General features: G+C 40.8%; 1 protein-coding gene across 2 annotated transcripts in view; it reads right to left on the reverse strand.

Moving 5' to 3' along the window:
- ECPAS (Ecm29 proteasome adaptor and scaffold) overlaps positions 1-25738 on the reverse strand; it is a 105612-nt gene that overhangs the window by 17877 nt on the left and 61997 nt on the right. For both annotated transcript variants that reach the window (XM_049635887.1, XM_049635894.1), the window contains 15 exons: positions 25157-25329; positions 23441-23542; positions 19918-20041; positions 14814-14959; positions 14349-14403; positions 13415-13529; positions 12646-12714; positions 9502-9619; positions 9050-9217; positions 6215-6294; positions 5507-5612; positions 4698-4745; positions 3516-3637; positions 1497-1647; positions 498-563 (listed from right to left, as the gene is read on the reverse strand). In XM_049635887.1, the coding sequence (XP_049491844.1) occupies positions 498-563; positions 1497-1647; positions 3516-3637; positions 4698-4745; positions 5507-5612; positions 6215-6294; positions 9050-9217; positions 9502-9619; positions 12646-12714; positions 13415-13529; positions 14349-14403; positions 14814-14959; positions 19918-20041; positions 23441-23542; positions 25157-25329 (1643 nt within the window). The remainder of the gene's footprint in view (positions 1-497; positions 564-1496; positions 1648-3515; positions 3638-4697; positions 4746-5506; positions 5613-6214; positions 6295-9049; positions 9218-9501; positions 9620-12645; positions 12715-13414; positions 13530-14348; positions 14404-14813; positions 14960-19917; positions 20042-23440; positions 23543-25156; positions 25330-25738) is intronic.

The raw sequence follows: 25738 nt of genomic DNA on the forward strand, positions 1-25738 counted from the left end.
TGGCTCTAGACTTTAGTGACCCCTAATCCCAGACTCTAGGATCTTTAGAATTTCGAACCTCAGTGCCAAGCAGCTCTTTTCTGCAAATCCCTTTCCACGACCAAAACATTTCAGCACTGCCTCAGTTCTCTTTCCCTCTCTTTCATGCCGCCTACCTTTACTGAACCTCCAGCTTACACGTTCCTAGGTCCTCCCAAGGACAATGCTCAGGCAGAGACAACTATCTCAATCTTTCTAAACAGGCAGGCCAAAAGAAATACACATTTGAGGGATCTTTTAATATAACACAAATCTGAACTAATGGATGTTGGAATTTAGAAAATGATTTATTCCATTTAGCAATCTAGAAGAAGAAGAAAAAACTATACTAAGAAAAAACTAGAGTCACAATAGGTGCTTGACTCACCCCTTAAATCTCTACATCACTTGATGGACCCTGAAGACTGAAAAATTACACTCTAAGGTAGCCAAACATTGCTATTACATTAGGCACTGACCATGTTGATTGTTTCCATCATGGGAGAGGATTTGGCAGCACTAAGTCGAGCACTATCCATCGCAGCCTGAGAACACAAATTCAAGTCACTCAGCACATACAATTAATTAAGAAGAACCCCTACACACACACACCCATAAAAGGGCTTTGTTTCTAGAGGAAATTTTCAAAAAAATAATATACAGATAAAGGAACAGGCACAACATTTGATGCTGCATAATCTGACAAAAATCTGCAATCACCTCACTATAAAATATGACACACACATTAAAAAGAACGAAGTAGCTCCATCTACAGATATGATGTATTGTCAATAACAAAAAGCAAGTTGTAGAACAACATTCATCGTCTATTTTTAAATTCGCGTGCTTGTTTGTGTTTGTAGGCTATGACTACAAAGGAATTTCAAAACAGACCCAGGAAACCACTGAGAGTGGATACCCTCAGGAAGTGATACTATACCAGCAAGGGAGAGGGGGCTCCTAGGGGATTACTGTCTACCCTTCTGCATTATTTTTTCACAGCAAATGTTTCACCTACAATTTTTAAAAAACTTTGATCAGTCTAGGCACCTACAGTATATCTGAAGAGCAGAATAATTTTGGACTATGCCCAAGTCTAGATACAAATCCTCTGTTCTTACAAGGGCAGGAGTGGTCCACAGAAGGACTCTGAAGGTGTGGAACCCACCCCTTAAAAAAAAAAAAAGAAACGTACAAAAAACTGTGTTATATAAACATAAATCCATTTTTTAATGGAAGTGCTAGCTTTCATCCAATTCACAAAATAGTACATGAGCACTCCTCATACACCCTCCCACCCCTCCAAAAAACACACTGCATGTAGTCACAGGAGTTGAGTTATTTCAAGAGTGATGAAGGCATCATTTGAGTCATGGAGTTTGTCTAGGAACACCAGAAAGACTGTTCAGACAGAACTCAGGACCTTAACAAGGCTTTTCCTCCTTGACCATGACCAACATGTCTTGTTGTCAACTCACCTTTTCTTGGTCTGTAGCCCGGAGGCTCAAATAATTGAGAACTTGGGGTTCCAACACACTTAAGGATTCCAACAGAGCTGGGATGAGTTTTGGTGCATGTGGTTTCAACATGGCTCCTGCACTTTTGCTAATCTTCACAAGGGTGTTAATGCTACAGACACACAGAACACAACTCCTAAGTCCTTTTAAAAAAAGCAAGAAGCTCTACAAATCTAATCATGGGGACATTCTGTAGTTTATTGCATTCAGGAATACATTCGCCTGGTTAGAGTCTGGTCCTAACACTACCTTTTTCCTTTTTATCATAGAAATTTTTGAGCATATGTGAAAGAAGAAAGAATCGTAAATGAAATCCTACATATTCTCTACCTGGTTCAACAACCAGCAACTTTTGGCCAATTTTGTTTCATTTATACCTCCTCCATACACACAAGCACACTTCCCCTCTCCGACATCATATTACTTTCAAGTATCTCCTAACTAAACTTCAGTATGTGTCCCTAAAAGACAAGGATCCTTTACTACAACCAAAATACCATTTTCAAGCTTAGAAAATATTAATAATATTTTTCACATAATCTGATATCCAAATTTCCCTGTTTCACAAGTGTCTTTAAGAGTTGGTTTGTTGCTGGGGTACCTGAGTGGCTCAGTCAGTTAAGTGTCCCAATTCTTGATCTCGGCTCAGGTCATGATCTCATTGTTTGTGAGATCAAGCCCCACATCTGGCTCTGCATTAATAACGCAAAGCCTGCTTAGGATTCTCTCTCCCTCTCTCTGCCTCTCCCTTGCTCTCTGAAAATAATTAAACTTAAAAAAAAAAAAAGTTGGTTTGTTGGAATTGGATCCAGAGCCCACCCACCCATTGCAGTTTACTGCATTTCCCAAATCCTTTTTAACAGTATCGTCCCTACCCTTTTTTTTATAATCTGTTCTCATCAATTGTATTCCAATGGTGTCATTTAACATGCTCCTCTGTCCCCTGTACAGATCTGCAGGCTACATCAGGTTCAATTTTTTTTTTAATACGAATCTTTCACAGGTGGTGGTGTACATGTCCTATTCCATCACATCAGGATGCATGTAATGTCTGCTTGTCTTTTTTTTTTTAATATAATTTATTGTCAAATTGGTTTATATACAACACCCAGTGCTCATCCCAACAAGTGCCCTCCTCATTGCTTGTCTTTTTTTGTGAAGAGTTATCAGTGGATTCAAGTTTGGTTGACCTAATCATTCAGTTAAAGTTTCCCATCAGCCTTTCACCAGTGGAGTTAGAAGCCACTAATGATTATTACCGCAGATTATCTTACAGAGAATAGCAAAATGGTAATATCTTAATTTTATAATTCCCTTGCCTTTGTCATGCAAAATCTTTAAAAAAAAAAAAAAACTCCCCTCAGCTATTTTATTATTAGTAGTATGAAACAGTTACTATAAGTATGGTACTATGCTGGTAGTATTAATTTGATCTAATTTTAAGACTGAACTAAAATGACAGATAAAATTCCTAGATAGGAGTCTAGTTTAAAAACAAAAAAACAATACAAACTAGAATCGTTCACCATTGAATTTTACAAAATAGCCATATATGTCTAAACATGTGAGTGCATTTTTTTAGTAATTCATTGTTGCAGGTGGTACAGTTTATTTTAAAGCTAGTAATCTGTGAAATATTAACTAAATGATATAACCAATAACTCCTAAGGACCTGTGACATAACAGAAATGTGTGCCTGCTGGGGGCAGAGGCTGATGGCAACACAGTAAGATACCTAACTCAAGGTCAAGGCAGAACGCCAGAATGCCGGTCCAAAGCAAGGTCCCCATGAGAATGTCTGTTTCTGCAAAAATGGTCTACCTCACAACTTTTCACAAATGCTCTTGGGTCACCTCAATAGGCTATCCTCAACTCATTTCTCCATACTCTAAGAATCTAACATTCAGAGACACACTATTTCTGCTGAATGGCTAGGAACTAAGTAAATCCAATATACTCATTTAATCAGCGGATTCACACCTGAGGGCTCGAACTTCTGTCACAGGGCTCATCATTCCTTTGTCCAGAAGGCAAGGCAGAAGGACAGCGATGGTTCTCTGGCCAGCTGCTCCTTTGGCAGGGTCACACATTTTCACACAAACCTCACATACACAGAGTGTGGAAATTAGTGACAATGACCTCTTACCCGATAAAGCATTCATCTAACAAAATATTTCCCATAGCCACAGAAAAGAGTAAGTTAATCAATTTTCCATGATACTTTGGGGAGAAACAGGAAAGAGTCCTCTGTCTGCCAGTAACTAAAAGGAATTGGGTAATGCTTCCACTCTCTAAGCTTTGGCTTTCTCAGGCCAACAGGAAACAGCCGAAAATAAAATGAGAAAATGTGTAAGAAAGCACTTTGCAGAAGGCTTAAGGTATTATCATCATCATCAATAACTTTGGGTGGCAGCATAACACAGTGGTCAGGAACACAAATGTGAAATAAGAAATACCTGTTTTAGGGGTGCCTGGGTGGCTCAGTTGGTTAAGTGTCCGACTCTTGATCTCGGCTCAGGTCATGAGCTCATGGGTTTGTGAGATTGAGCCTCACACTGGGCTCTCAGCAGACAGCACAGAGCCTGCTTGGGATTCTCTCTCTCTCCCTTTCTCTCTAACCCTCCCCCGCTCAGTCACGCATATGCTCTCTAAATTAAATAAATAAATAGAAACATCTGGATTTAAAACCTGGTTTTACTACTTACTACTTACATGTAACCTATGGCAAGGTTTACATAGCTAGAATGTAGAAGTCCCTGAAACACCACAAAATCAAGTTCAAGTAAGAAACTTATTTCAAAAAGCCTGGCAACCTCGTAAATATGCAAGGAAGATTAACACATAACCATAGCAATAGTAAGAGACGAGATAGATGCTGCTTGCTCTACAAGGGTCCAGTGAAAGTCACATCTTATGTAAAGGCCCAGAGAAGCTGACCACAGAAAGAGATCAGACATAGACTTTGTCACAACTACTAGTATTCTAGTATAATGGCACCCAGTTTCTCATTCACTCTAAGAACTGTGAACTAGAACATGAAGCCAATTACTTCATGTCACTGCAACTCAATGCCAACTTATATGACAAAAAAGAAGTCACTGTTGTCCTGGTCTCAGAAAACCCTGCCCCACCTCATCCCCGAGATAAGATAGGAGTTTTCACCTTGCTTAGGGTTTTCAGGGCTAGTTCTGCAGCTTTCCGTACAGATTCCTAAAAATGAGGGAAAGTATGGCATGATACAGATTCGTTTCATTCTCATTCACCCCACAATGTGTACTTAACTGCCCCCGACTCTATACAGATTAGTGAAAAATCCTACTTATGATACCAGGTAAAAATAGTGTTTCACTAGGCTCCCTGTCCATCAAGGAACATATAACAGCATATATTCCTTGAATTAGGAAGGACCTATTGTGACCTTACAAAAACCTGGCTATTATAACAGTTTAGAAGCTAAATGTATTATTAACACAAACATATAGATATCTATGTGAGCATTCTGGAAGACTTTTAAAAGTCTGTAATGAATAAAGCAAAAAGAAAGGTAAAACTGAAGTACCTAATTCTAATGGTGAGATATCCCAAGTATTTAAAATTTGAATCACTTAGGAAAAATTCAAAAGAATTAGTCCCATTATTTGGGAATGACTGATCCAATTTATAAAACTGATCAAGTAGAGGTAGTCTGGATTATTTCCAAACTGTTATTTATCCTAATCAACATAGCATCATTAAATCTCTATTGAAAGAAAGTCAGACTGTAGCCACTTTTTTTTTTTTTTAAGTCAATTCAATTTAGATCTAAGGATATCCACCCTCGTAACTTCACAGACACATCAAGACTGAAACTTCGGGAGGAAATTGTAGTCTCTTAAAACTGTCTGGAGTGAGTTGTGAAACACTTAACATATGTACTTTAACAATCCATTTACACCTATTCCATGAATAAATGCAGACTATTTCTATAATACCTTGATATCATCTTGTACCCGGAAAAGAGTTTCCCAAATTTCTGGAAGTTTATCAATGATGTCATCTAGGGGTCTTCCTCTCAATAAATCATTCAGAGCTAAACAGCTGAAAAGAAACAATTTGGTTTTAAAATATAAGATCAAGGTAGTTCAATCTTCTACTATGAAACATTGCTACCAAACAAGAATAGGGATTGTGCCTGTATTTCCAGTTCCTACCCCCTCACTGCTGGACAGCAATACCTATTCTCTCCCTGGTTCTGCACACACCACAGGCATATGACATTTACACTCATCAAATGTCTGTGTCCCACAACTATAATACAGCCTCTTTGAGAGGATACATCACTTTTTAGTTACCAGTGTATCCCTACGTGGGTAGCAAAGTGAAAGGACACAGCAGGCACTGAATAAATCATATAAATACATAAATAAATGATGCCCTACAAAGCCTTGACAGTGCCGATTTAACAAGTGATCTTCTTTAATGTCATACTTCTGTAAACTAAGACAAGTTAAAAACACCACTAACTAGAGGTTTTTTTTTTGAGTTTTAAATAGTTAAACATAGATTGTCTAACCCAACCAAAAATATGCTTTTTAGTAACATGAATTTATTCCTTTTGCAAAAGTATAAAGCTTGGAAACCTGAAGAAAAAAAAAAAGTCACTTCTATTTGACTAGTCTTATATTTCCAAAAAATGGTACCTAGATTCTCGAACTCGCCACATATTGCTGGTAAGGTTCTTAACCAGATCTTGAAGAATTTCCTTCAAATATTTATCCACCTAATGAAAGAAAAAGGTAAGATTTAAAATGTGAAATTCATCCACAGATTATTAACCTCTCACCCATACTGACCACATCCCTGAAGGTCACAGCCTAAGTGTCTCTAGGCTTCTCAGTCTACAAGTCTCTCCCCACTCTGCTTGCTGCCAGCTACCAGAACGATCATTCAAAAATGCAAACTTGATTCTCTTGCTTTCCTTAGTACGTGAATAAAGTCCAGCCACTGGGACATGGATACAAAGCCCTCTGTGACCGATCTAGCTCCAAAGGTATCGTGTGCCATCTCACCCTTGTTCCTTAGTACATACTACCTCTCGCTACAATCCCCTTCCATGTCTTGCTTGCCTGGCTAATTCCTACTTGTCATTCAAGATTCAAATCAGGCATCACCTTTGCAGAGAAGACCGGCTACTCTCCTCTGACTTCCCACAGCACCTTGTTAGGCACGGCGTATCAGACTGTAAACAACTACGATGCTCCATCACACTGAGACCTCAAAGACAGGGACAGGGTCTCACTTGTCTTCGCTTCCCTGGTAACTTGCACAGTGTCTGGCACATAAAGACATATTATGACTGCTCAGAATGAAAGGTGAGTTCAATCTTTTATGCCTGTTTTGTTTGATATATCTGGTAATAACCAACCGATGATAGACTCAGTTTTTATACTGATCCAAAGAATCTCAAAACTATGGCTTTTCCACTTTTACTCTTGTAGGTAGAAGAGGTTTTGTTACCCTCCTTTACCCATAAAAAATCCAAGACAGACGTGAATAACTCACCTATGATTTAACAAACTGACATCTTCCAATGTCCACCTCTAAACATTCTATATCACCTTTTGCTTATAAGGAGATGATACATCTCAAGAGCCTCAGCCTGTGCCTTGGACTCAGATCTGTAAAGCCAACTGGCCTATTGGATCTTGACTGACCCAGGAATACCAAATACTCTCCTAGAGCCTTCAAAGCTGAATCCTCAAGTGCCTATCACCATGAACAGGAGCACACTCAACCTGATACCAAACTGAGCAAGAGGAAAAGGCCACAACATGTGCAGGGACTAACTCCTTTAGTTAACTTTAAATAAAGGACTTAACCCAAAATGGCACAATCCAATTTGTTTTTAATTGGTTGCTTATTAAATGAAGGAAGGCAAAGAAAAGAGAAAGATGATACCCTGTTAATCAGGAAAGAATTAGGGAAAGAAGAGAATGGATTCAAGGGATACTTTGGATGCAGAATCAGCAGAATTTGCTACTGGATTCAACTGTGTGTAGGGGCAAGACAGACAAAAAACCAAGATGATACCAAGTTTCTTGGCATGGGTAGATGGATAAATGCTGACAAGAGAGGGGAAAGCTTGTTTTTTTAAGTCTTGTTCTGGACTTCTTAAGTCTAACGTATCTTGAAACAATATCCAAGTGAAGATGTCAAGAAGGCATTTGGATGTGCAAGTCAGAAACGCAAGTCGTGTCTGGGCCAAAATTATAAGATTGGGAACCATCACAACAAAGATGACATTTGTATTCACTGGAACTGATGAGCTCATTTAGGAAGATAAAGTTGAGAGTAAAAGGTACTCAGAGGCAAGCCCCGATAAATCCTAATATCTAAAAGTGAAATTATGGGGCGCCTGGGTGGCTTGGTCGGTTAAGCGTCCAACTTCGGCTCAGGTCATGGTCTCGCGGTCCGTGAGTTCGAGTCCCGCATCGGGCTCTGTGCTGACCACTCAGAGCCTGGAGCCTGTTTCAGATTCTGTGTCTCCCTCTCTCTCTGCCCCTCCCCCATTCATGCTCTGTCTCTCTCTGTCTCAAAAATAAATAAACGTTAAAAAAAAAAATTAAAAGTGAAATTGAGTATGAGAAGCAGCCAGATAACAGAAATACAAGAGAGAAAACCATACTTGGCATTTGCCTGTTTCCTTGTCTATCTTCTCAAGGAAGTGAACTCCTTGAAGGCAGGAACTATTATGACCTGTTCTCCACTGCATCACCAGTACCTACACACTGTTCTATTTGTGTGAATACACTGCCATTTCCTTAGCCAGCCACCCCATGGACATTTAGATTGTTTCCATTTTTAAGACTGTAATAAATGTTGCCACGAGCATCTTTGATACATTGAAAGATGAAAGAAAGCTCATTTGTTTAAACAAGCATACAAACATAGGGACACTTGTACCCCAATGTTTATAGCAACACTCTCAACAATAGCCAAATTATGGAAAGAGCCTAAATGTCCATCAACTGATGAATGGATAAAAAAATTGTGGTTTATATACACAATGGAATACTACATGGCAATGAGAAAGAATGAAACATGGCCCTTTGTAGCAACGTGGATGGAACTGGAGAGTGTGATGCTAAGTGAAATAAGCCATACAGAGAAAGACAGATACCATATGGTTTCACTCTTATGTGGATCCTGAGAAACTTAACAGAAACCCATGGGGGAGGGGAAGGGGGGAAAAAAAAAAAGGAGGTTAGAGTGGGAGAGAGTCAAAGCATAAGAGACTCTTAAAAACTGAGAACAAACTGAGGGTTGATGGGGGGTGGGAGGGAGGGGAGGGTGGGTGATGGGTATTTGAGGAGGGCACCTTTTGGGATGAGCACTGGGTGTTGTATGGAAACCAATTTGACAATAAACTTCATATATTGAAAAAAAATAAAAATAAAAAAAAAATAAACAAGCATACAAAGTAGAAAGAAAGATGAGCACTGGGCAATCTTAGACAAGGGTTCACAGATACTTGCCGTTGATTTGTCAGTGACCAATGCATTCCAAATACTTGTCATGGCCTGTCGAATGCCCAGGTTGGGATCAAACTGATAACGATAAAGACGAGGAACTAGCTGAGGCAGAAAAGGAGCCAGCTGCTCTCCAGCTCTGGTGGCAATCACATTAAAACCAAAAGCAGCACCCTAGAAAAATAAAAAGATGAAGTAACTCAGATACATCTACTGTGGTAAAATATTAATACATTAAATATATAAAGATCACAAAATTACCCCTCCCAAACTTGTCCCTGAATACAGCCTGATTTATTGGGTGTCCCAGCTTTACCAATGAGCCTGGGTGGTGGCCTGGCTCTCTCTCATCCCAGATTCTTACAAAATACACTGCATATCAATTGCCACTTCCTGCCATCGTAGCAGGTTTGGTTTTGGAAGTAAAAAGTAAAAACCATCCAGTGATAGGAACTTACCTTCCTAGAGTTCCACATCGCATGATGGTTGGCTAAATTCATAAATTTATACACCAGATCTGGCTGACTAAGATCACTTGCCAGAGAACAAAGCTCCTTGTAAGTAGAGAGGCCCTGGCTTGGAAACAAACAAACACAAAGCATACAATAATGTATTTCTCTGCCTTCAGCCCAGTAAACGTTACTTCACCAATATTAGTGGGACATTTTAAAATTGTTTTCAATCTCATCACCACTGAGGCAGAGAACCAGGGTGAGAGGAATATACAAGTCACCTGGTTCAATTATCGACAATGCCAGATAAATGACCTGAAGATCCCTGCGACTCCTATGGGGGCGGAGCCCTCACCACCTCAGGAGGCGGGTAACTCTTCGTTACATTGTGCACCAATCTCTCAGAATCATGAGTCACTTAAAGACAACTTCTATCATCCCTAAGCCTTTTCTAAGCTACAGCAGCCCATCTTTTTTTAAAGTTTTTTTTTAATTCCCGTTAGTTAACATATAGTGAGCGTTATGTGCAATAATATAGTGAGTCAACAGTTCCATACAACACCCTGTGCTCATCACGGCCAGTGCGCCCCTTGAGTCCATCACCGATTTCACCCGTCACCCCACCCAACTCCCCTCTGGTAAACATCAGTCTGCTCTCTAGAGTTAAGAGTCTGTTTTTTGGTTTTCCTCTCTTTTTCCCCCTATGATCTTTGCTTTGTTTCTTAAATTCCACATATAAATGAAATCACATGGTATCTTTCTCTAACTTATTTCATTTAGCATTAAACTCTTTAGCTCCATCCATTTCACTACAAATGGCAAGATTTCATTCTTTTTTACAGCTGAATAATATTCCATTGTATATAGATGCCACATCTTCTTTATCCATTCATCTACCTCAGCGGACACTTGGGCTGCTTCCCTATCTTGGCTATTGTATATAGTGCTGCTATAAACATAGGAGTGCATGCATCCCTTTGAATTAGTATTTTTGTATTCTTTGGTAAATACCTAGGAATGTAATTGCTGGACCATAATTCTATTTTTAACTTTTTGAGGAACCTCCATACTGTTCTCCAGTGGCTGCACTATTTTGCATTCCCACCAATGGTGCACGAGGGTTTCTTATTCTCCACATCCTTGCCAGCACTGCTGTTTTCTTGTGTTGTTGATTTTAGCCATTTTGACAGGTATGAGATGGTATCTCATTTTAGTTCTGATTTGCATTTCCCTGATGATTAGTGGCGTTGAGCATCTCTTCACGTGTCTGTTGACCATCTGTGTATGTCTTCTTCAGAGAAATGTCTATTCACATCTTTTAATTGGATTATTTGGTTTTTGAGTGTATCAGTTCTTTATACATGTTGGATACTAACCCTTTATTAAATATGTCATTTACCAAGTATCTTCTCCCATTCTATGGGTTCCTTTTAGTTTTGTTGATTGCTTCCTCTGCTGTGTAGAAATTGTTTATTTCAATATAGTCCCAATAGTTTATTTTTGCTTTTGATTCTCTTGCCTCAGCAGACATATCTAGAAAGAAATTGCTACAGCTGATGCCAAAGAGGTCACTGCCTGTGTTTTCTTCCAGGATTTTTATTGTTTCAGGTCTCACATTTATGACTTTAACCCATTTTGACTTTATTTTTCTGTCCGGTGTAAGAAAGTGGTCTAGTTTTCTTAACACCATTTGTTGAAGAGATTGTCTTTTTCCACTGGATATGTTTTCCTGCTTTGTCAAAGATTAACTGACTACATAATTATGGGTTTCTGGACTTTCTATTCTGTTTCATTGATCTATGTGTCTATTTTCGTGCCAGTACCGTACTGTTTTGATGACTACAACTTTATACTATAACTTGAAGTCTAGAATTGTGATGCCTCCAGCTTTGCTTTTCTTTTTCAAGACTGCTTTGGCTATTCAGGGTCTTCTGAGATTCCATACAAATTGTAGTACTGCAGCACCCCAATCTTGATAACTTCTTTTGAGTCTCGTTAACTTTCCTCTGAACAAGTAATATTTACTCAAAGACCCGATTATTTGTGTTACTCTGTGAAAAGAGCACTTTTTCAGAAAAAGTCTACAGGGAGGGTAAGTGGAACAAAAATAACTTTCAAGGGGTGTCTGGGTGCCTTGGTTAGCTTCCAACTCTTGATCTCGGCTCAGGTCATGATCTCACTGGTTGTGAGACTGAGTCCCAAGTCAGGCTCTGTGCTGACAGTGTAGAGCCTGCTTGGGATTCTCTCTCTCCCTCTCTGCCCCTCCCCTGATAGTGCTCACTCACTCTCTCAAGATAAATAAACTTAAAAAAAACATATTACTTTCAATGTGGAAACAGTGAGCTATGGGAGAAAGTCAAGGACAGAACAAACAACTGGTTTCTGGTGTTGTAGACAACACTGAAACAGGGCTCTGTGTGATGTCACAGCAAGGCCCAGCCAGCTGAGCAGTCTGACCTGAGGGCTTTCAAAGGAAAAGCAGCAGCGTAACCACAATGAAATAATGATAAGACAAAAAGAGGGTAAAGCTCTAGGAACTAATCTGAAATGCTAACTTGGTAGACCCCACAATACCAAGTAGAGTTGCTCCCCCCAAAAAACGAAATGCAGTGGATGCCAAGCTGTGCTGCCAGACCCCTCCTCAGGACTCAGCCGCCCGGGAGCTAACAGAACTGCCCTCAGTACAAGGTCAGGTCCTTCTCCAGAGAGGCCCACCACTGATGCCTAGTCACCGAGGGGATTTAAAGTCTAATGAGAGGAATGTAAAGGCCTGGCCCCTCAAAGCAGGACAGCTCTGAAGGGCCAGCCCAGCCCTTCCTCCCAGCCCAGATCCTCCAGAGCTCAGGATCTGCTTAAGTATTAGCAGCAAGTCAGCTCCTCCTTGGGCCACCAACCCTCTCTCCTGCCTCGTTGCTACCCCAGGTGATAAGGCTGGGGCACTCTTCATTTCAGGTTCCAGCAGACAAACCTCCACCTCACAGTCTGTTTCCCAAGAACCTCAAGCTGAGACACTACACTTTCTCCACAGACGTTTTCTTCTTCCATTAACATACAACATTTCCCAGGAAGGTGGGAATCAGCGTTGTGAGCGTTCTATTGACAAGACTAAAGGTGTTTATGATGAACAATCAATGCATTTGGCACACTTACCCATCGGGTGTTTTGCCAAGGTTTCCCCCTTGAAATACCACTGTCTCTCCAGAAACTTCATGTTTCGCTCTAAAGCAGAACAATAAGACTTGAAATTAGCCTCAATTTTTTCATACCAATGAAATTTTTTCATTCAACTGATTCATTTCCTTTATAAACTGATTAACATCAAATTCCACAGCAAGAATCTACCATGTGCAAGATGTAAAAGTCACCTAAATCCTTTCCAATAAGCCTAAGAATTTTGTAAAATGAATTCTAGGATGAACAAAGAGACATAAAAGACATCCCACGTCAAGTTAAACTGCATTAAATGTGGTCACCCATTAAAAACTATCCTCCCTGTAAGGAAGGTGACATAAAGCAGTGACCAATTACAAGAATGATCGCCCCTCTCATCCTCTTCACAGATCAAGCTACAAAAGACATGCAAGCTTCCTCTCCACATCTTCATGTTCATTTAGTCAACAGCAATTACGGTATTTTTGTAATCCGATGCTTTGATTGTCCGAGAGCATTCAACTTTCAAAGCCCGACCTACTGGCATGTTTCTGAACAGTAGTTTGGTTTCTTTCACTTTACCGTCTAAACAGGATACACTGAGTAATTAAACCACTCTCCACTGCAGAACAATCGCTGACATGCAATCCACAAGACCTTAATAAACAGGAACACCAAAAGCTGACGTTTCCTTCTTCCACTGCATATTCTCAGTATGTGCAAAATTTGCTATACGTGTTTAAATGTGAAATGTTCAAGTTCACTGTACCTTTTGCCAGTCATGAGTGTCTCTACAAGTGTTGAAACCAATTCCTGTTGATCTTGTTCATTGCCCAGTTCATACACCAACCCAAGACCTTTTGAGGCAACATCTTGGCTAAGTTCTGCACACAAGTCAGACAGAATAGTATTACTTTAAGAGAAATTTGTCTTCTGGCCATCACTAGATTTTTTAAAAAGCTGTAACAGAAATCCAAAATAATATCAAAGTAAAGATATGAAAACATCATCTATCTGCTTATTTTGTTAAAACATACTAAATCATCAGTGGACATGGCACCAAAAAAGTCCCTGTAAAGGAGAACTACATTCACAAGAGTCAATTCACAAGCCAAGTCCACACTGCTGGGCCTGGGCATGCAGGCACCGTGAGAGAGGATCAGGGCGCTACAAGGCATACTCATGCGAAGTACAACAGCCTCATGGGATTTCAACACATCCACGTCCAATGTTTTTTAAATGAAAAGTCAATACGAGACTCTATTATATTGAAACAATTTCTAAAACAGAGCTACTTATTTCAATGTCTAACACGTTCACCCTCCCCTGACTTACATCACAAAGTGGAAAGGAATCAGAAGTAAAAGAAAGCGATTGTTTATAAATACTATCATTGAGGCCTCAGCTCCATTTTTATTTTAATTTTTTTTTATTTTAAATAAACTCTACGCCACACATAGGGTATCAACTCACAACCCCAAGACCTAGAGTTGCATGCTCTACTGACTGAGCCTGCCAGGTGCCCCAAGGCCTCAGCTCCATTCTTAAATGCAAAACTGAAGAACATGATCTAATTAATCAAATCAGTCAATAAGAATCGACCTTCCTTTGTCCCTCTTTTATGCTCGTTAATCTAGATTTTTTCAAAATTTAAAATACAAGTTTACTGAAGTTTGGAAATCAAATATTTACCAATAACCTACCATCATTTTCTGACAAAACGGAAACAAATGCACTCTGAATTTCCTTCAGGTGAGACTGAAAGAAGAAGAAAGGAGTTTAGAACACAAACTCTACCTCTTGGTAGATAAGGGAGGGTAAGAATCTTTTCTCAGCGTACACAACACCTTGTTGGAGTCTTCCAACCCCAGGCAGCCACATTACCTATTATGTTATGCTCTGGTCTCTGAAGGCAGCCAAATTACCTGAAGGCTGGACCACTTCTCAGCCTCCCTATCCTTACCATTTGACTTTATACCTTCAAGTTTAGAATCATCTTCTAACCGATATAGATCAGGCTGTCATCTTTCATGTACAGCTTATTTCAAAATATCTGTTATCAGTTTGTGGCCCTCCCCTTCATACACTTTTCTTCCTACCAGCTTTCAATGATAAATATTTCATAAACAATTTCCAAAGGTGCTGAGCACATTTATAGCATGGCTTACCTTCACTTCTTTATGGGTACTTAGCTTCCTCACAAGGGAAAGGAGCCAGATGCAGGCCGCTTGCCTCACGTGTGGGTTGGGGCTGACAATATGTTTATTTAAAATCACATCCAACACCCAGGGGACCACATCATTCACTTTGGCTCCTGAGGGGAAAAAAAGGAATGATAGAAGTAATTAAAATAATTAAATAGAGTTTACGGAAAAATTAAATTTTAATATTTATTCAACACAAGAAGCTTATAACATATAAGTATCTGAATGACTAAGGTGTTTAAGTTGTTGAAAGAATTTTGGTAATCGTCTACTTCAGAACCCAACACAAGCTAAATAAACCTTCAAAGGTACTCTCGTAACTTTAGCTCCCTAGAATGAAAACTTATTCCTACTACGGGGGAGGCTATGTAGGTGTAGGGGGCAGGGGGCATATGGAAAATTTCTGTATCTTCCTCTTAATTTTGCTGTGAACCTAAACCTTCTCTTAAAAAATTAAGCCAATTTAAACAAAAATTATCCCTACTCTCTCTGGTCTTAGCAATTTTTCCTTCTCTACCACATCTTTTCCATCTCCCATCTAAAAACTGACACACAAACAAAACTCTTCAGACTTGACTTTCCTCCTCTAGCTACACGTGTCTTTTTTTCTTCTCCTTTATTACTTCAGAGTCCTCGGACATTTCTGGCCAGCAAGTGTGTTGCAGGCCCATTCTGTGCACTGCAGCATGTTCAGCAGCTTGCTGGCCTCCCCTCTCTAGAGACCAGCCGCACCCGCCCTGTCCAGTGTCCAGACATTACCAAATGTCCCCCACGGGGTAAAATCTCCCTCTTACAGTCAAGAATCACTGCTTTTCATTAAAACCTTTCAAGTAGTTGTCTATACTCAATAGTCTAAGTTTTTCTCTCCTCTTTTTTTGAACCCACTCCAAATCAGGCTTTTACCTTCTCCACTCCACAGAAATTACTTATAAAAGTCACCAATTACCATCCTGTTGCTAAGTTCAATGATCACTTGTCAGTGTTCATCTTAATTGATCTCTCAGCAGTGTGAGACCTGGCTGATCCCCATCCCAGTCCTTTCCCTCCCCTCTACATAGATTTTCTTCACTTCCCTTCCAGGGCCCCCTACTTCAGGCCACTTCTTCTCAGTGTCCTTCCCTGATTTCTCCTCATCTACTGAAACTCGGAACTCTGGGGACCCCAGGGCTTGGCTGTTGGATCTCTTCTCCTTTCTACTTACCCCTCAGCGATTACACATAACACATGGCTTTAAAAACTATCTTTACATGATACTCCCAAATATTTTCCAAACTGTGACTCCTCAAAATGCCATACTCATATATCCAACTGACTTCCAGATATGTCCATGAAGATACTGGTTACAACTCACCTATGGGGGCATTGGGGCATTCCAACACTGAGAGGGAGGAGTGAGAAGAGTCAGAAAAGCAGATTTCTCCCTGCACCCACCACGTCTGTATCTCCCACAGCCCCCCATCTTAGTTAAATGGCAATTCCATTCTTTCAGCTACTCGCATCAAAACCTCCGAGGTCATCCCTGACTCCTCTCACTCTTCACATCCATCCCAGTAAAGTCCCCATCCTCTCTCACCTGGAATACTGCCAGAGCCTCCTAACTATTCTCCTTGCACTGCCCTGGCCCTGCTCCAGACTACTTTCAACAAAATACAAATGACTGACTGAGTGACTGAGTGAGTGCGTGAGTGAGTGACTGACTGACTGACTTATTTATTTATTTATTTTTAATGTTTGTTTATTTTTGAGAGAGAGAGCCTGAGTGTGAGGAGGGGAGGAGAAAGTGAGAGAGAGACGGGAGACAGAATCCAAAGCAGAATCCAGGCTCTGCGCTGCCAGCACAGAGCCTGACGTGGGGCTTGAACTCACAAACTGCAGTTTTATGACCTGAGCTGAACTTGGATGCTTAACCGACTTGAGCCACCCAGGTGCCCCAAAATGACCCTTTTAAAATGTAGTCAGACCAGGGCCCTCCTATAACCGCTTCCTATTAAGGCCCCCACGGTAGCCTACAAAGCCCCTCTATGTTATCTCTTACTCCCCGTTCCCTCACACACACTACTCCAGTCCCACTGACCTCAAACATACTCATGCTTCAGGGCCTTGCTTGCAATTGCTACTCCTTCTGCCTCCAATGCTCTTCTGTTTCAGGTCTTCACTTTAGTGACACCTCCCTGAGAGCAGGTGCCCCGTGCACTCTCAATTCCTACCCAAATTTTATCTATCGCTTTCTCTGCTATACTTCCCTCCATAGCACTTGTCACCATTTAGCATGTTGCGTGTTTCTCTTATTTGCTTTTTGCCAACTCCCCACTTAATATAAAGCTCTGTAAGAGCAGGATTTTCAGCTACGCAGGAAACTGGATAGAAACAGTGTTACTTTTAATTGAGATAGGGACTAAAGAGAGAATAGTTTTGGGAAATAAAGAGGGCAAACGGTTTGGGAAGCCAACAGGAGGAAGAGGTGATTTCAGAGTCAGGCATCTAGCTACAGTGGAGCCTAGGGGACCTGTGTATGGACACACCTAATGGAAATATAGTTCTGGAGTACAACACAATGGTTCTAAGATGAGATATCCACTTGGGGGCCATCAACATATACTGGAGTGAGTGAACTGGGACATCCCAGCACAGTGAGGAGTATGCAGGAACAAGACCAGTGAAGGACAACAAGAAGAGGTCAGAGGTAAGGAAGAAACACAGGCAAACACAGTCTTGCAAAACCTAGGTGAAAAATGTTCCAAGAAAGTGCTGGGGATATGGTAAAGGCCTGGGTGAAAATGCAACCCAACCGGACCAAAAAGAAAGGAGAATATAGGTAAGACAAGATTTCAGAAAGAAGGAAATGGTTAGAAGAAGACCCTAGAATGATAACATTCCTAAGGGGGAAAAAAAAAAAAAAGCCAGAATAGGACTCCCACAAAGCCAACAAAAGGCCTGAAAAAGGTAGAGCTCTATTAGGGGACATCCCCCTCTTCATAGGAATTCGGATACAGAAAGAAGCAGGTGCAGGGGCACCTGAGTGGCTCGGGCGGTTGAGCGTTCGACCTCGGTTTAGGTCATGATCTCATGGTTCATGGGTTCGAGCCCCGCATTGGGCTCCGTGCTGACAGCTCAGAGCTTGGAGCCTGCTTCCGATTCTGTGTTTCCCCCTCTCTCTGCTCCTCTCCTCCTTGCACTCTGTCTCTCTCTCTCTCAAAAATAAATAAACATTAAAAAAAAAAAAAGACAGAGGCAGGTGCTATTAATTCCTCACTGGTCACATAAATCTAGTTCTCAGGGATGCCTGGGTGGCGGCTCAGTTGGTTAAGTGTCTGACTCGCAATTTCAGCTCAGCTCATCCATGACCTCACAGTCATGAGATCGAGCCCTGCATCGGGCTCTGCACTGTGGATTGGGATCTGTGCTGCACGTCGAGCCTGCTTGGAATCCACTCTCTCTCCTTCCTTCTATCCCTCCCCCATGCATTCTCTCTCTCATTCAATAAATAAATCTAGTTCTAGTTCTCAGAGGCAAACACAATCTCTCCTTTACCTTCCCAAAACCACAATTCCAGCTATCTGTAGGTCTGCCACCTAAGCAGCCACAATCACCAAGTAAACAAGCTCTGATTAGATTCCCACACTGCGCCAGGTACTGTATTACATGCTTGAGATGCTAAGATGGCTAAGACCTAGGCCCTAAGTGGCTTCTCCAATACTGTATCTTCTATTCAAAGCCAGATCAGTACACTACAACAAAAGACATCAAAAAAGCTGAGTAGCACTCAGAGGAGAATGACAAACATGCATAATCAAAATTCAGGTCGAAATGTCATCATTACCCACTTCACAGGATTTTATGCTCTCCTTTCCCTAAACACACAAAGATGGGGCAAACCTTAACACTTGATGGACAATTTAACTGAGACTCTTTTGGATGAGCAAAGAGCCAAGCCAACCAAAGAACAAATTCTTCCAAGAAGAGCATGAGACATAGGAAGTTTGTAAGTCTGAAGACGGGCATAGGTACCTCTCTATTAATCTTCATTTGCTTAAGTCACTACAGAGAAATCCATGGACTCAGAAACATGGCTTTTACAGCAGATCTGCTCTTCCGCGTCATGAGCCCTCACTACCATCAAGCCTCCAACATCACCCCTCATGTGCAAACTCCGAGTTTCTACTTCCAGTCTGGTTGCCTGTTAACAACGGTCACTTCCCTTCCTTTAGTATCTTCTCCCATTTATAGACAATCCTCCTTACCTGGCCTCATACCCACTGAGAGAAGCCTCAGAGAATTAGCCCTATCAGCTTCTGTCAAGTTATAGCTCTCCTAATTAGATAGCAAGTGAAAGTATATCTGTCCATTCCCTTTACATTTCTTTATGGTGGTTAACGAACAGGTGAACGTATGCAAAAATGCAAAATGCAAAACTAGTGTATTCATGGTAAAATACAATTCATAATGCAACAATTACCATGAAAACACTATCATTTCCTTAACTGAGAAGATAACATATAAAACATCAGGTGACTTTTCTTTTGTTTTTAGGACTAAAAATATATTTCAGTATCTGAAACAGAATTCATTTTCAATTCCAAACTGAAATCGAACCACAAGACATATGAAACCATAGTATCTATGACACGTAGTTGGAAACCACACCCTCCCTCTCGTGCATAGTTACAGAAAGCCAGTGACCCTCCGGGCAGAGGTACTTGGAACACCAACAGAAGACCCTGAGGTTTCATTATGTGATAAAGGATTAAGGGACACACAGCTTGGCAATGGAACTGTGTTGCGACTTCTGAATCTGGCTAAATACCCCAACCCTCCAGAAAAGAGCCTAAGCTTGAAGGTACAACATAGCGAATTCCTTTGCTTGCCAAAGGACTAAACAAAGAAGTTCTTGTTCATTTTGTGTTCACTCTCCTTTAACCAACTATTTTTCTTGACTGAACCAAAATGATATAAATATTTTTATAGAAAGTTAAAATGGAACGCATACATTTTTTCTTTTGCTTCAAATGTGCAAACAAGAACAGAAAGGGTTACTGGATTCTGAAGGGATGAGCTGCAGGTACCGTACCAGCAGGGGGAGTATACTCCTCTTCAGTCACCAGCCAGGCATCGCGGGCAGCCACAGAGCTCGTTCCTACGGCAGCACTGGTGATGGCCTCCCCGATGGTGAACTGCAGCTCTATCTGCTTGGCCTGCACGGAAGGAAACAAAAGCCGCAAATCGGCGAGAACATTTCCCAAAGACGTCTATTTCCACACAAAGGCTGTTTGGTATCCACCCTGTCAACGTGCTTGGTTTTTACGCTTTTTACTGGATTGCTCTCACCTAACCTGGTGGCTCACAGGGGAAGGGTGGGGAGGGGAGGGAACGGAGAATGTAGAGAATGACCTCAACACCACACTGCACTCTTCACCCTCAGCAGAGAACCACTAAGCAGGGATTTTTAACTGCTGGAAGAGTGATACCAGTAACTTTGGGGAAAAGGGCACGGACTGTGAAGCCACACAGATCTCGGGGCAAATTCTAATCTGTCTCTCACTAGCCACACAGGCATATTTAAACTCCGAGTCTCAACTTTGTGTGTAATGCGGGCATAACACCATCACCTGCCTCATCAGGCTGCGAGGAGGGAATGACGGTAACATGTTTAAGGTTTCCAGAGGATCCTCATGTGCGGTAACTGCACTACGAACAGCAGCCATTACAATGTATTAATTCATTAGCACCTCCCTCTTTGCACTCCTGAATTACGTGGTGTCTGCCAGTTACTCTCCAGTGGTTCAGAAAAAAAAAAGAATGATAAAGCAAATGCGATAAAATGTTAAATTTTGGTGTATCTAGATGAAGGGTATATGGGAGTTCTTTATATCATTCTTACACTGCACTGTAAGTTTGAAACTGTTTCAAAAATCAAACATTAAAAAAGTTCTATACAGTATATACTCAAATTTTTTTAATTTGGTTTAGAAATTTTGACACATTTCACAAGCATGAATCACTGCACTGACAACACGGAATTGGGCCTGTCTTAGCTCCCTTCAGCATTTTTCTGTTTACTGTAAACTGGAAAACAGCTAAGAATGTGGGGACTGAGAAGAGAATGAAGAACAGAGGGTCCCCGTGAGGAGCATGGAAAGAGCGACCTTTGGGAGAACTCGGCACACAGACCACAGTGTAGCCATTCCTAAGCTCAATCAACTAAATGCTCTGGTCTCGGTGACGTGTCAAGTGCTGAGAGCTTCCGACTCTGAGGAAAAAGAATTTCAGGACTTCAGTTCTGCAGCTTTCCTGGTCAAAAGCTGCTTTGGCAATTCTAAGCAGAGAAAAGGTATCTCAACACAGAGGATCCCATAGTAAGGATTCATTTTATGTACCCTTTATCACACGTTTTTCCCATTGTTACTAACAACATAACTGGCATTACAAACAAAAACAAAATTCCTCAACTCCATTTATGAATGATAGGATACCCAGACTTTACTTTAAATATTCCAGAAATAGGGGTGCCTGGCTGGCTCAGTCAGTTAAGTGTCCGACTTCGGCTCAGGTCATGATCTCACAGTTTATGAGTTTGAGCCCCACTATGGACTCTGTGGTGACAGCACAGAGCCTGGAGCCTGCTTCAGATTCTGTCTCCGTCTCTCACAGAAGTAAAGATAATACTAATATAATGAATCCCCATGTACCTGTTTTTATCTCATCTCATGATCCTTTATTTCTGGGATATTTAAATGTATTTTTTAATGTTTATTTATATTTGAGAGAGACAGCGTGAGTTCGGGAGAGGCAGAAAGAGGGAGAGAGAATCCCAAGCAGGCTTTGCATCATCAGTGCAGAGCCTGATGCAGGGCTCAGTTTCACAACCCATGAGATCACTATCTGAGCCAAAATTAAGAGTTGGACGCTTAACCCACTGAGCCATACAGCGACCCCTTTCTCACTATTCTTAAACTTTAATCTCTCCATCATGTTTCTAGCGTTTCGTATTATCTCTGTCCTTCTACACTCTTAAAAAATAACTTCAGTAACAAGTTAATAATCCAGACAAACCTTCATTTATCTAAATAAAACTAGAAGAGAGGCGCCTGGGTGGCTCAGTCAGTTGAGTGTCCGACTCTTGATTTCAGCTTAGGTCACGCATGATCTCACTATCATGAGATCAAACCCTGCATCAGGCTCCATGCCAGTGTGGAGTCTGCTTAAGATTCTCTCTCCCTCTCTTTCTGCTCCTCTCCCACACTTATGCTCCCTTTCTCTCAAAAATCAATCAAACTAGAGGAAATCCATCTCTCCCATGAATTTGTTAAAAAGAAAAAAAGGTAAGAAAGCAGACACTGTAAGCTTTTCCCCAAGAGGTTACAATGTCAATGACACCAGGGAGAACCTAATGTGGTATAAGTCATGCTCAAAAAAATTCACATTAAAAATACTGGATTATTGGGGCACCTGGGTAGCTCAGGCAGCTAAGCCTCCGAATTCAGCTCAGGTCATGATCTCGCCATTCCAGAGTTTGAGCCCCGCATCGGGCTCTGTGCTGACAGATCAGAGCCTGGAGCCTACTTCAGATTCTGTGTCTCCCTCTCTCTCTGCCCCACTCCCGCTCATGCTCTGTCTCTCTCAAAAATAAATAAACGTTAAAAAAATTCAAAAAAAATACCAGATTATGACTCCAGAGACCTGGATCCTAACACTGGCTCTGTCACTCAGTGGCCTTAGTCCTCACCCCAACCTGCTTCCTGTCTCCCTGCCATCCTTCCAGGCCCAAAAGGAACCTCACCTCCAAAACCCTAACATAAGTCTCCCAAACAGAAGTACTCACACCCTCCTTTGTGAGTCTACTGGCTTCTATGCAAATGTCTCTTCGTTCATTTATTGAGGTCCTACTACTACCAATCACACTGCCAGGCACTTGTTTCATAATGGGGATCAAAATAGACTTTGCCTCAGTCTAGTGGGCAATTAGAAACTGTGATAAATGCTGTGAAGACAAAGTTTGGAGAATCATGAGAGCCCAATAAATGAAGAATCTACTCTAGTTTGATGGCTTTCAAGGGGCTCAGCGCAACCCAAGAAAGAAGTATTAGTCTTTCAAAAGCTCAGAGCAAAGAAGGACAAAGAGTCTGGTGTACAAAAATGCGAGTAAGTGACGAGAATCAAGCCTAAATGAGGGTCCATATCAGGTCTTGTTAAGATTCATGACACAGGCCTAGCAGCTGCCCATTTGTTGGTCTTCCCAACTACCCTAGAAATTTATCCAGAAGACAGAAGCTAGGCCATCCAACTCAAGAGCAACTGGAATACCAGCATCCAATTCCTACATCTAGTTCACTGGGTTAAATGTCCTCTTCCACCCACAATGCACTGGGCTTTACTCAATAATTATGAGGAGAGGATTTTCCCATATAGGTGATTTCGTCAATGCTATGCCTACCGAAGTGGTAAGCCCAAGGCTGGTTTGTACTCAATAAGTACTTGGTGAATAAATGAATAAAAGTTTAATTTAAAATCTCATAGCATACAAAACTCCAGCTAAAAAAAAAAAAAAAAAAAAAGCCTTTTTCTGAATAACAATCAGATAGCAATATAAATACCTCCACAGAGTCCATCAGACCTTGCAAGAGGAGCTTCTGGTGAGGAAAATCTCCATCCCCAACTGGAAAATATCCCAGTGTTTGGATTGCTCGTTCTTTCATCTAAAAGAACGGAAAAATTTTTTTAAACAAAGTACATAACAGCTTTATCAGAGAACAGTGTTTCCAAAATGAGAGGACAGGGAGGAGTAGGCTGGCTAAAGCACTTATACACGTAAGTTTCTTCTTAAAAGTATCCAATTTTACATAATTATGTTTATAAGACACTGGAGGTAGAAAGACATAAAACTGAGTTCATTAAAGGTCCGTGGCTGCAAAAGAAGAAAGAAGAAATCCTCTAAGTAGGTTTATTATCCTTCAAACTGTTTATAAATGTAGGTTTCTGGGCCTGGGTGACCTAAGATCAACTCACAGCTTGACCATTTTAGCAGTCTTTACAGGTATGTAACCTTAGGCAAGATACTCCACCTCTCTGTGATTCTATTTCCTCATCTGGGAAAACAGAGATGAAAACTGTACCTACTTCACTAGACCTTTCAGAGAATTCAATTAATTAATGTACGTGAATCACTCAAGCACACACCCGGCACATTATAAGTGCTCACCAAGGGTTGATAATCACTAATTAGTTAATAACAGCTAACAAAAACTACACTGTGACATTCTCAGGAAGTTTTAAATGGTGTCCAGATCAAGAATCAGATTATGGGAGTGCCTGGGTAGCTCAGTCAGTTGAGCATCTGACTCTTGATTTCAGCTCAGGTCATGATCCCAGGACCACAGGATTGAGCCCCGCATCAGGCTCTGTGCTGAACATGGTGCCTGCTTAAGATTAATTCTCTCTCTCTCTCTCTCTCTCTCTGCTTGTGCTTTCTCTCTCTAAAAAAAAAGAATAAAAAGGGTGCCTGGGTGGCTCAGTCAGTTAAGCATCTGACTCTTGATTTCAGCTCAGGTCTTGATCTCACAATTGGGGAGATCGAGCCCCGAATTAGGCTCTGTGCTGACAGTGCAGAACCTGCTTGGGATTCTCTCTCTCCTTCCCTCACTGCCCCTCCCCCACTCATTCTCTCTCTCTCTCTCTCTCTCTCTCTCTCTCTCAAAATAAATAAACTTAAAAAGAATAAGCTTATGTGTCTATTAAATTTGTAGTAAGTTGATTTATCTGCTCATTAAATCATATTATACTTCAACACTGAGGTACTCTGATCACAAATATAATGTTTTTAACTTTATGAAAATGTTTATCTGAAACTTAAAAATGATAAAAGTCCCTCTCCTCAGATATTACTCACCCCTCTTACTAATGCCCAGATTTCTTAAAACCAAATCGGCTGTCAGAGATTAAGATTTAGAGTTGTTCTAAAATTACAAACGTGATAAAACTATTTAACACTTTACAAACTATTTAACACTTTATTATCCATTGTTTGCAGGACAAAAGAACTACCTGATGCACTTAATTCTTTACCCAAATCCTAACAGTTATGGGCCTACACTGGAGCAGCTGGGCCAAATGGTGCATGCAGAAAGGCTGAACAAAATCACCCTTAACTCAAAATTAAACAGTCACCTAGACTTCCTGTATCATTCCCTTTTATATTAAATCCTTCCTCCAGCTGCATGGCCCTCTATCCTCATTACAACTGTGTTTTTGCTCATTTATGTATCTACAAATAGAAAGAATTTCAGAAAGGAAGGGAAAAAAAAGAAACTTGCCTTATTTGTTTCTTTACTGGAGGGTATTCTATTCAGTAAGCTTTCTACAAGATGCAATTTGGTGAAGCCAGATCCCTCACTGGGGATTGGGAGGGGACCGTTTCTGCCAATTTCACCCAGGGCTGTACAGGCAGCAATTGCCAGGAGGGGCGACGTACTGTCCAAAAACGAGCCTGAAAGCACATTGAGACAAAACTGAGAAGAATACACTTTTGCTCTTGGGATCCAGGGCAAGCAGCAAGGTACTTGAGATTGTTTTAAAGAGAGCACAACAAATCAAAGTCTACATTTCCCTCTAGTTGATAATTTGTTAGCATTTACTCAGTAACAAAACAACATAGAAATTAGGTAAACAGCACTGTACTCTGGTAAATGTTTAAGGTTTTCCCCGTGAGGAAGTATCACCTCCGTCATACTGAAACCTATGTATAGGAAAAAATATACAGAAAAACTAGAGTACTTTCCTTGCTATTAAAAACACAGAATTTATCCAACACTAAGTAAGGTATTGTGAAAAGGCTTGCACCTTTAAAGTGCAATGCTGCAAAAAGAAACTAAAATGCTGTATTAAATTTTAACCTA

Source organism: Panthera uncia, chromosome D4 (assembly GCF_023721935.1).
Source record: "Panthera uncia isolate 11264 chromosome D4, Puncia_PCG_1.0, whole genome shotgun sequence".
Taxonomy (NCBI): Eukaryota; Metazoa; Chordata; class Mammalia; order Carnivora; family Felidae; genus Panthera; species Panthera uncia.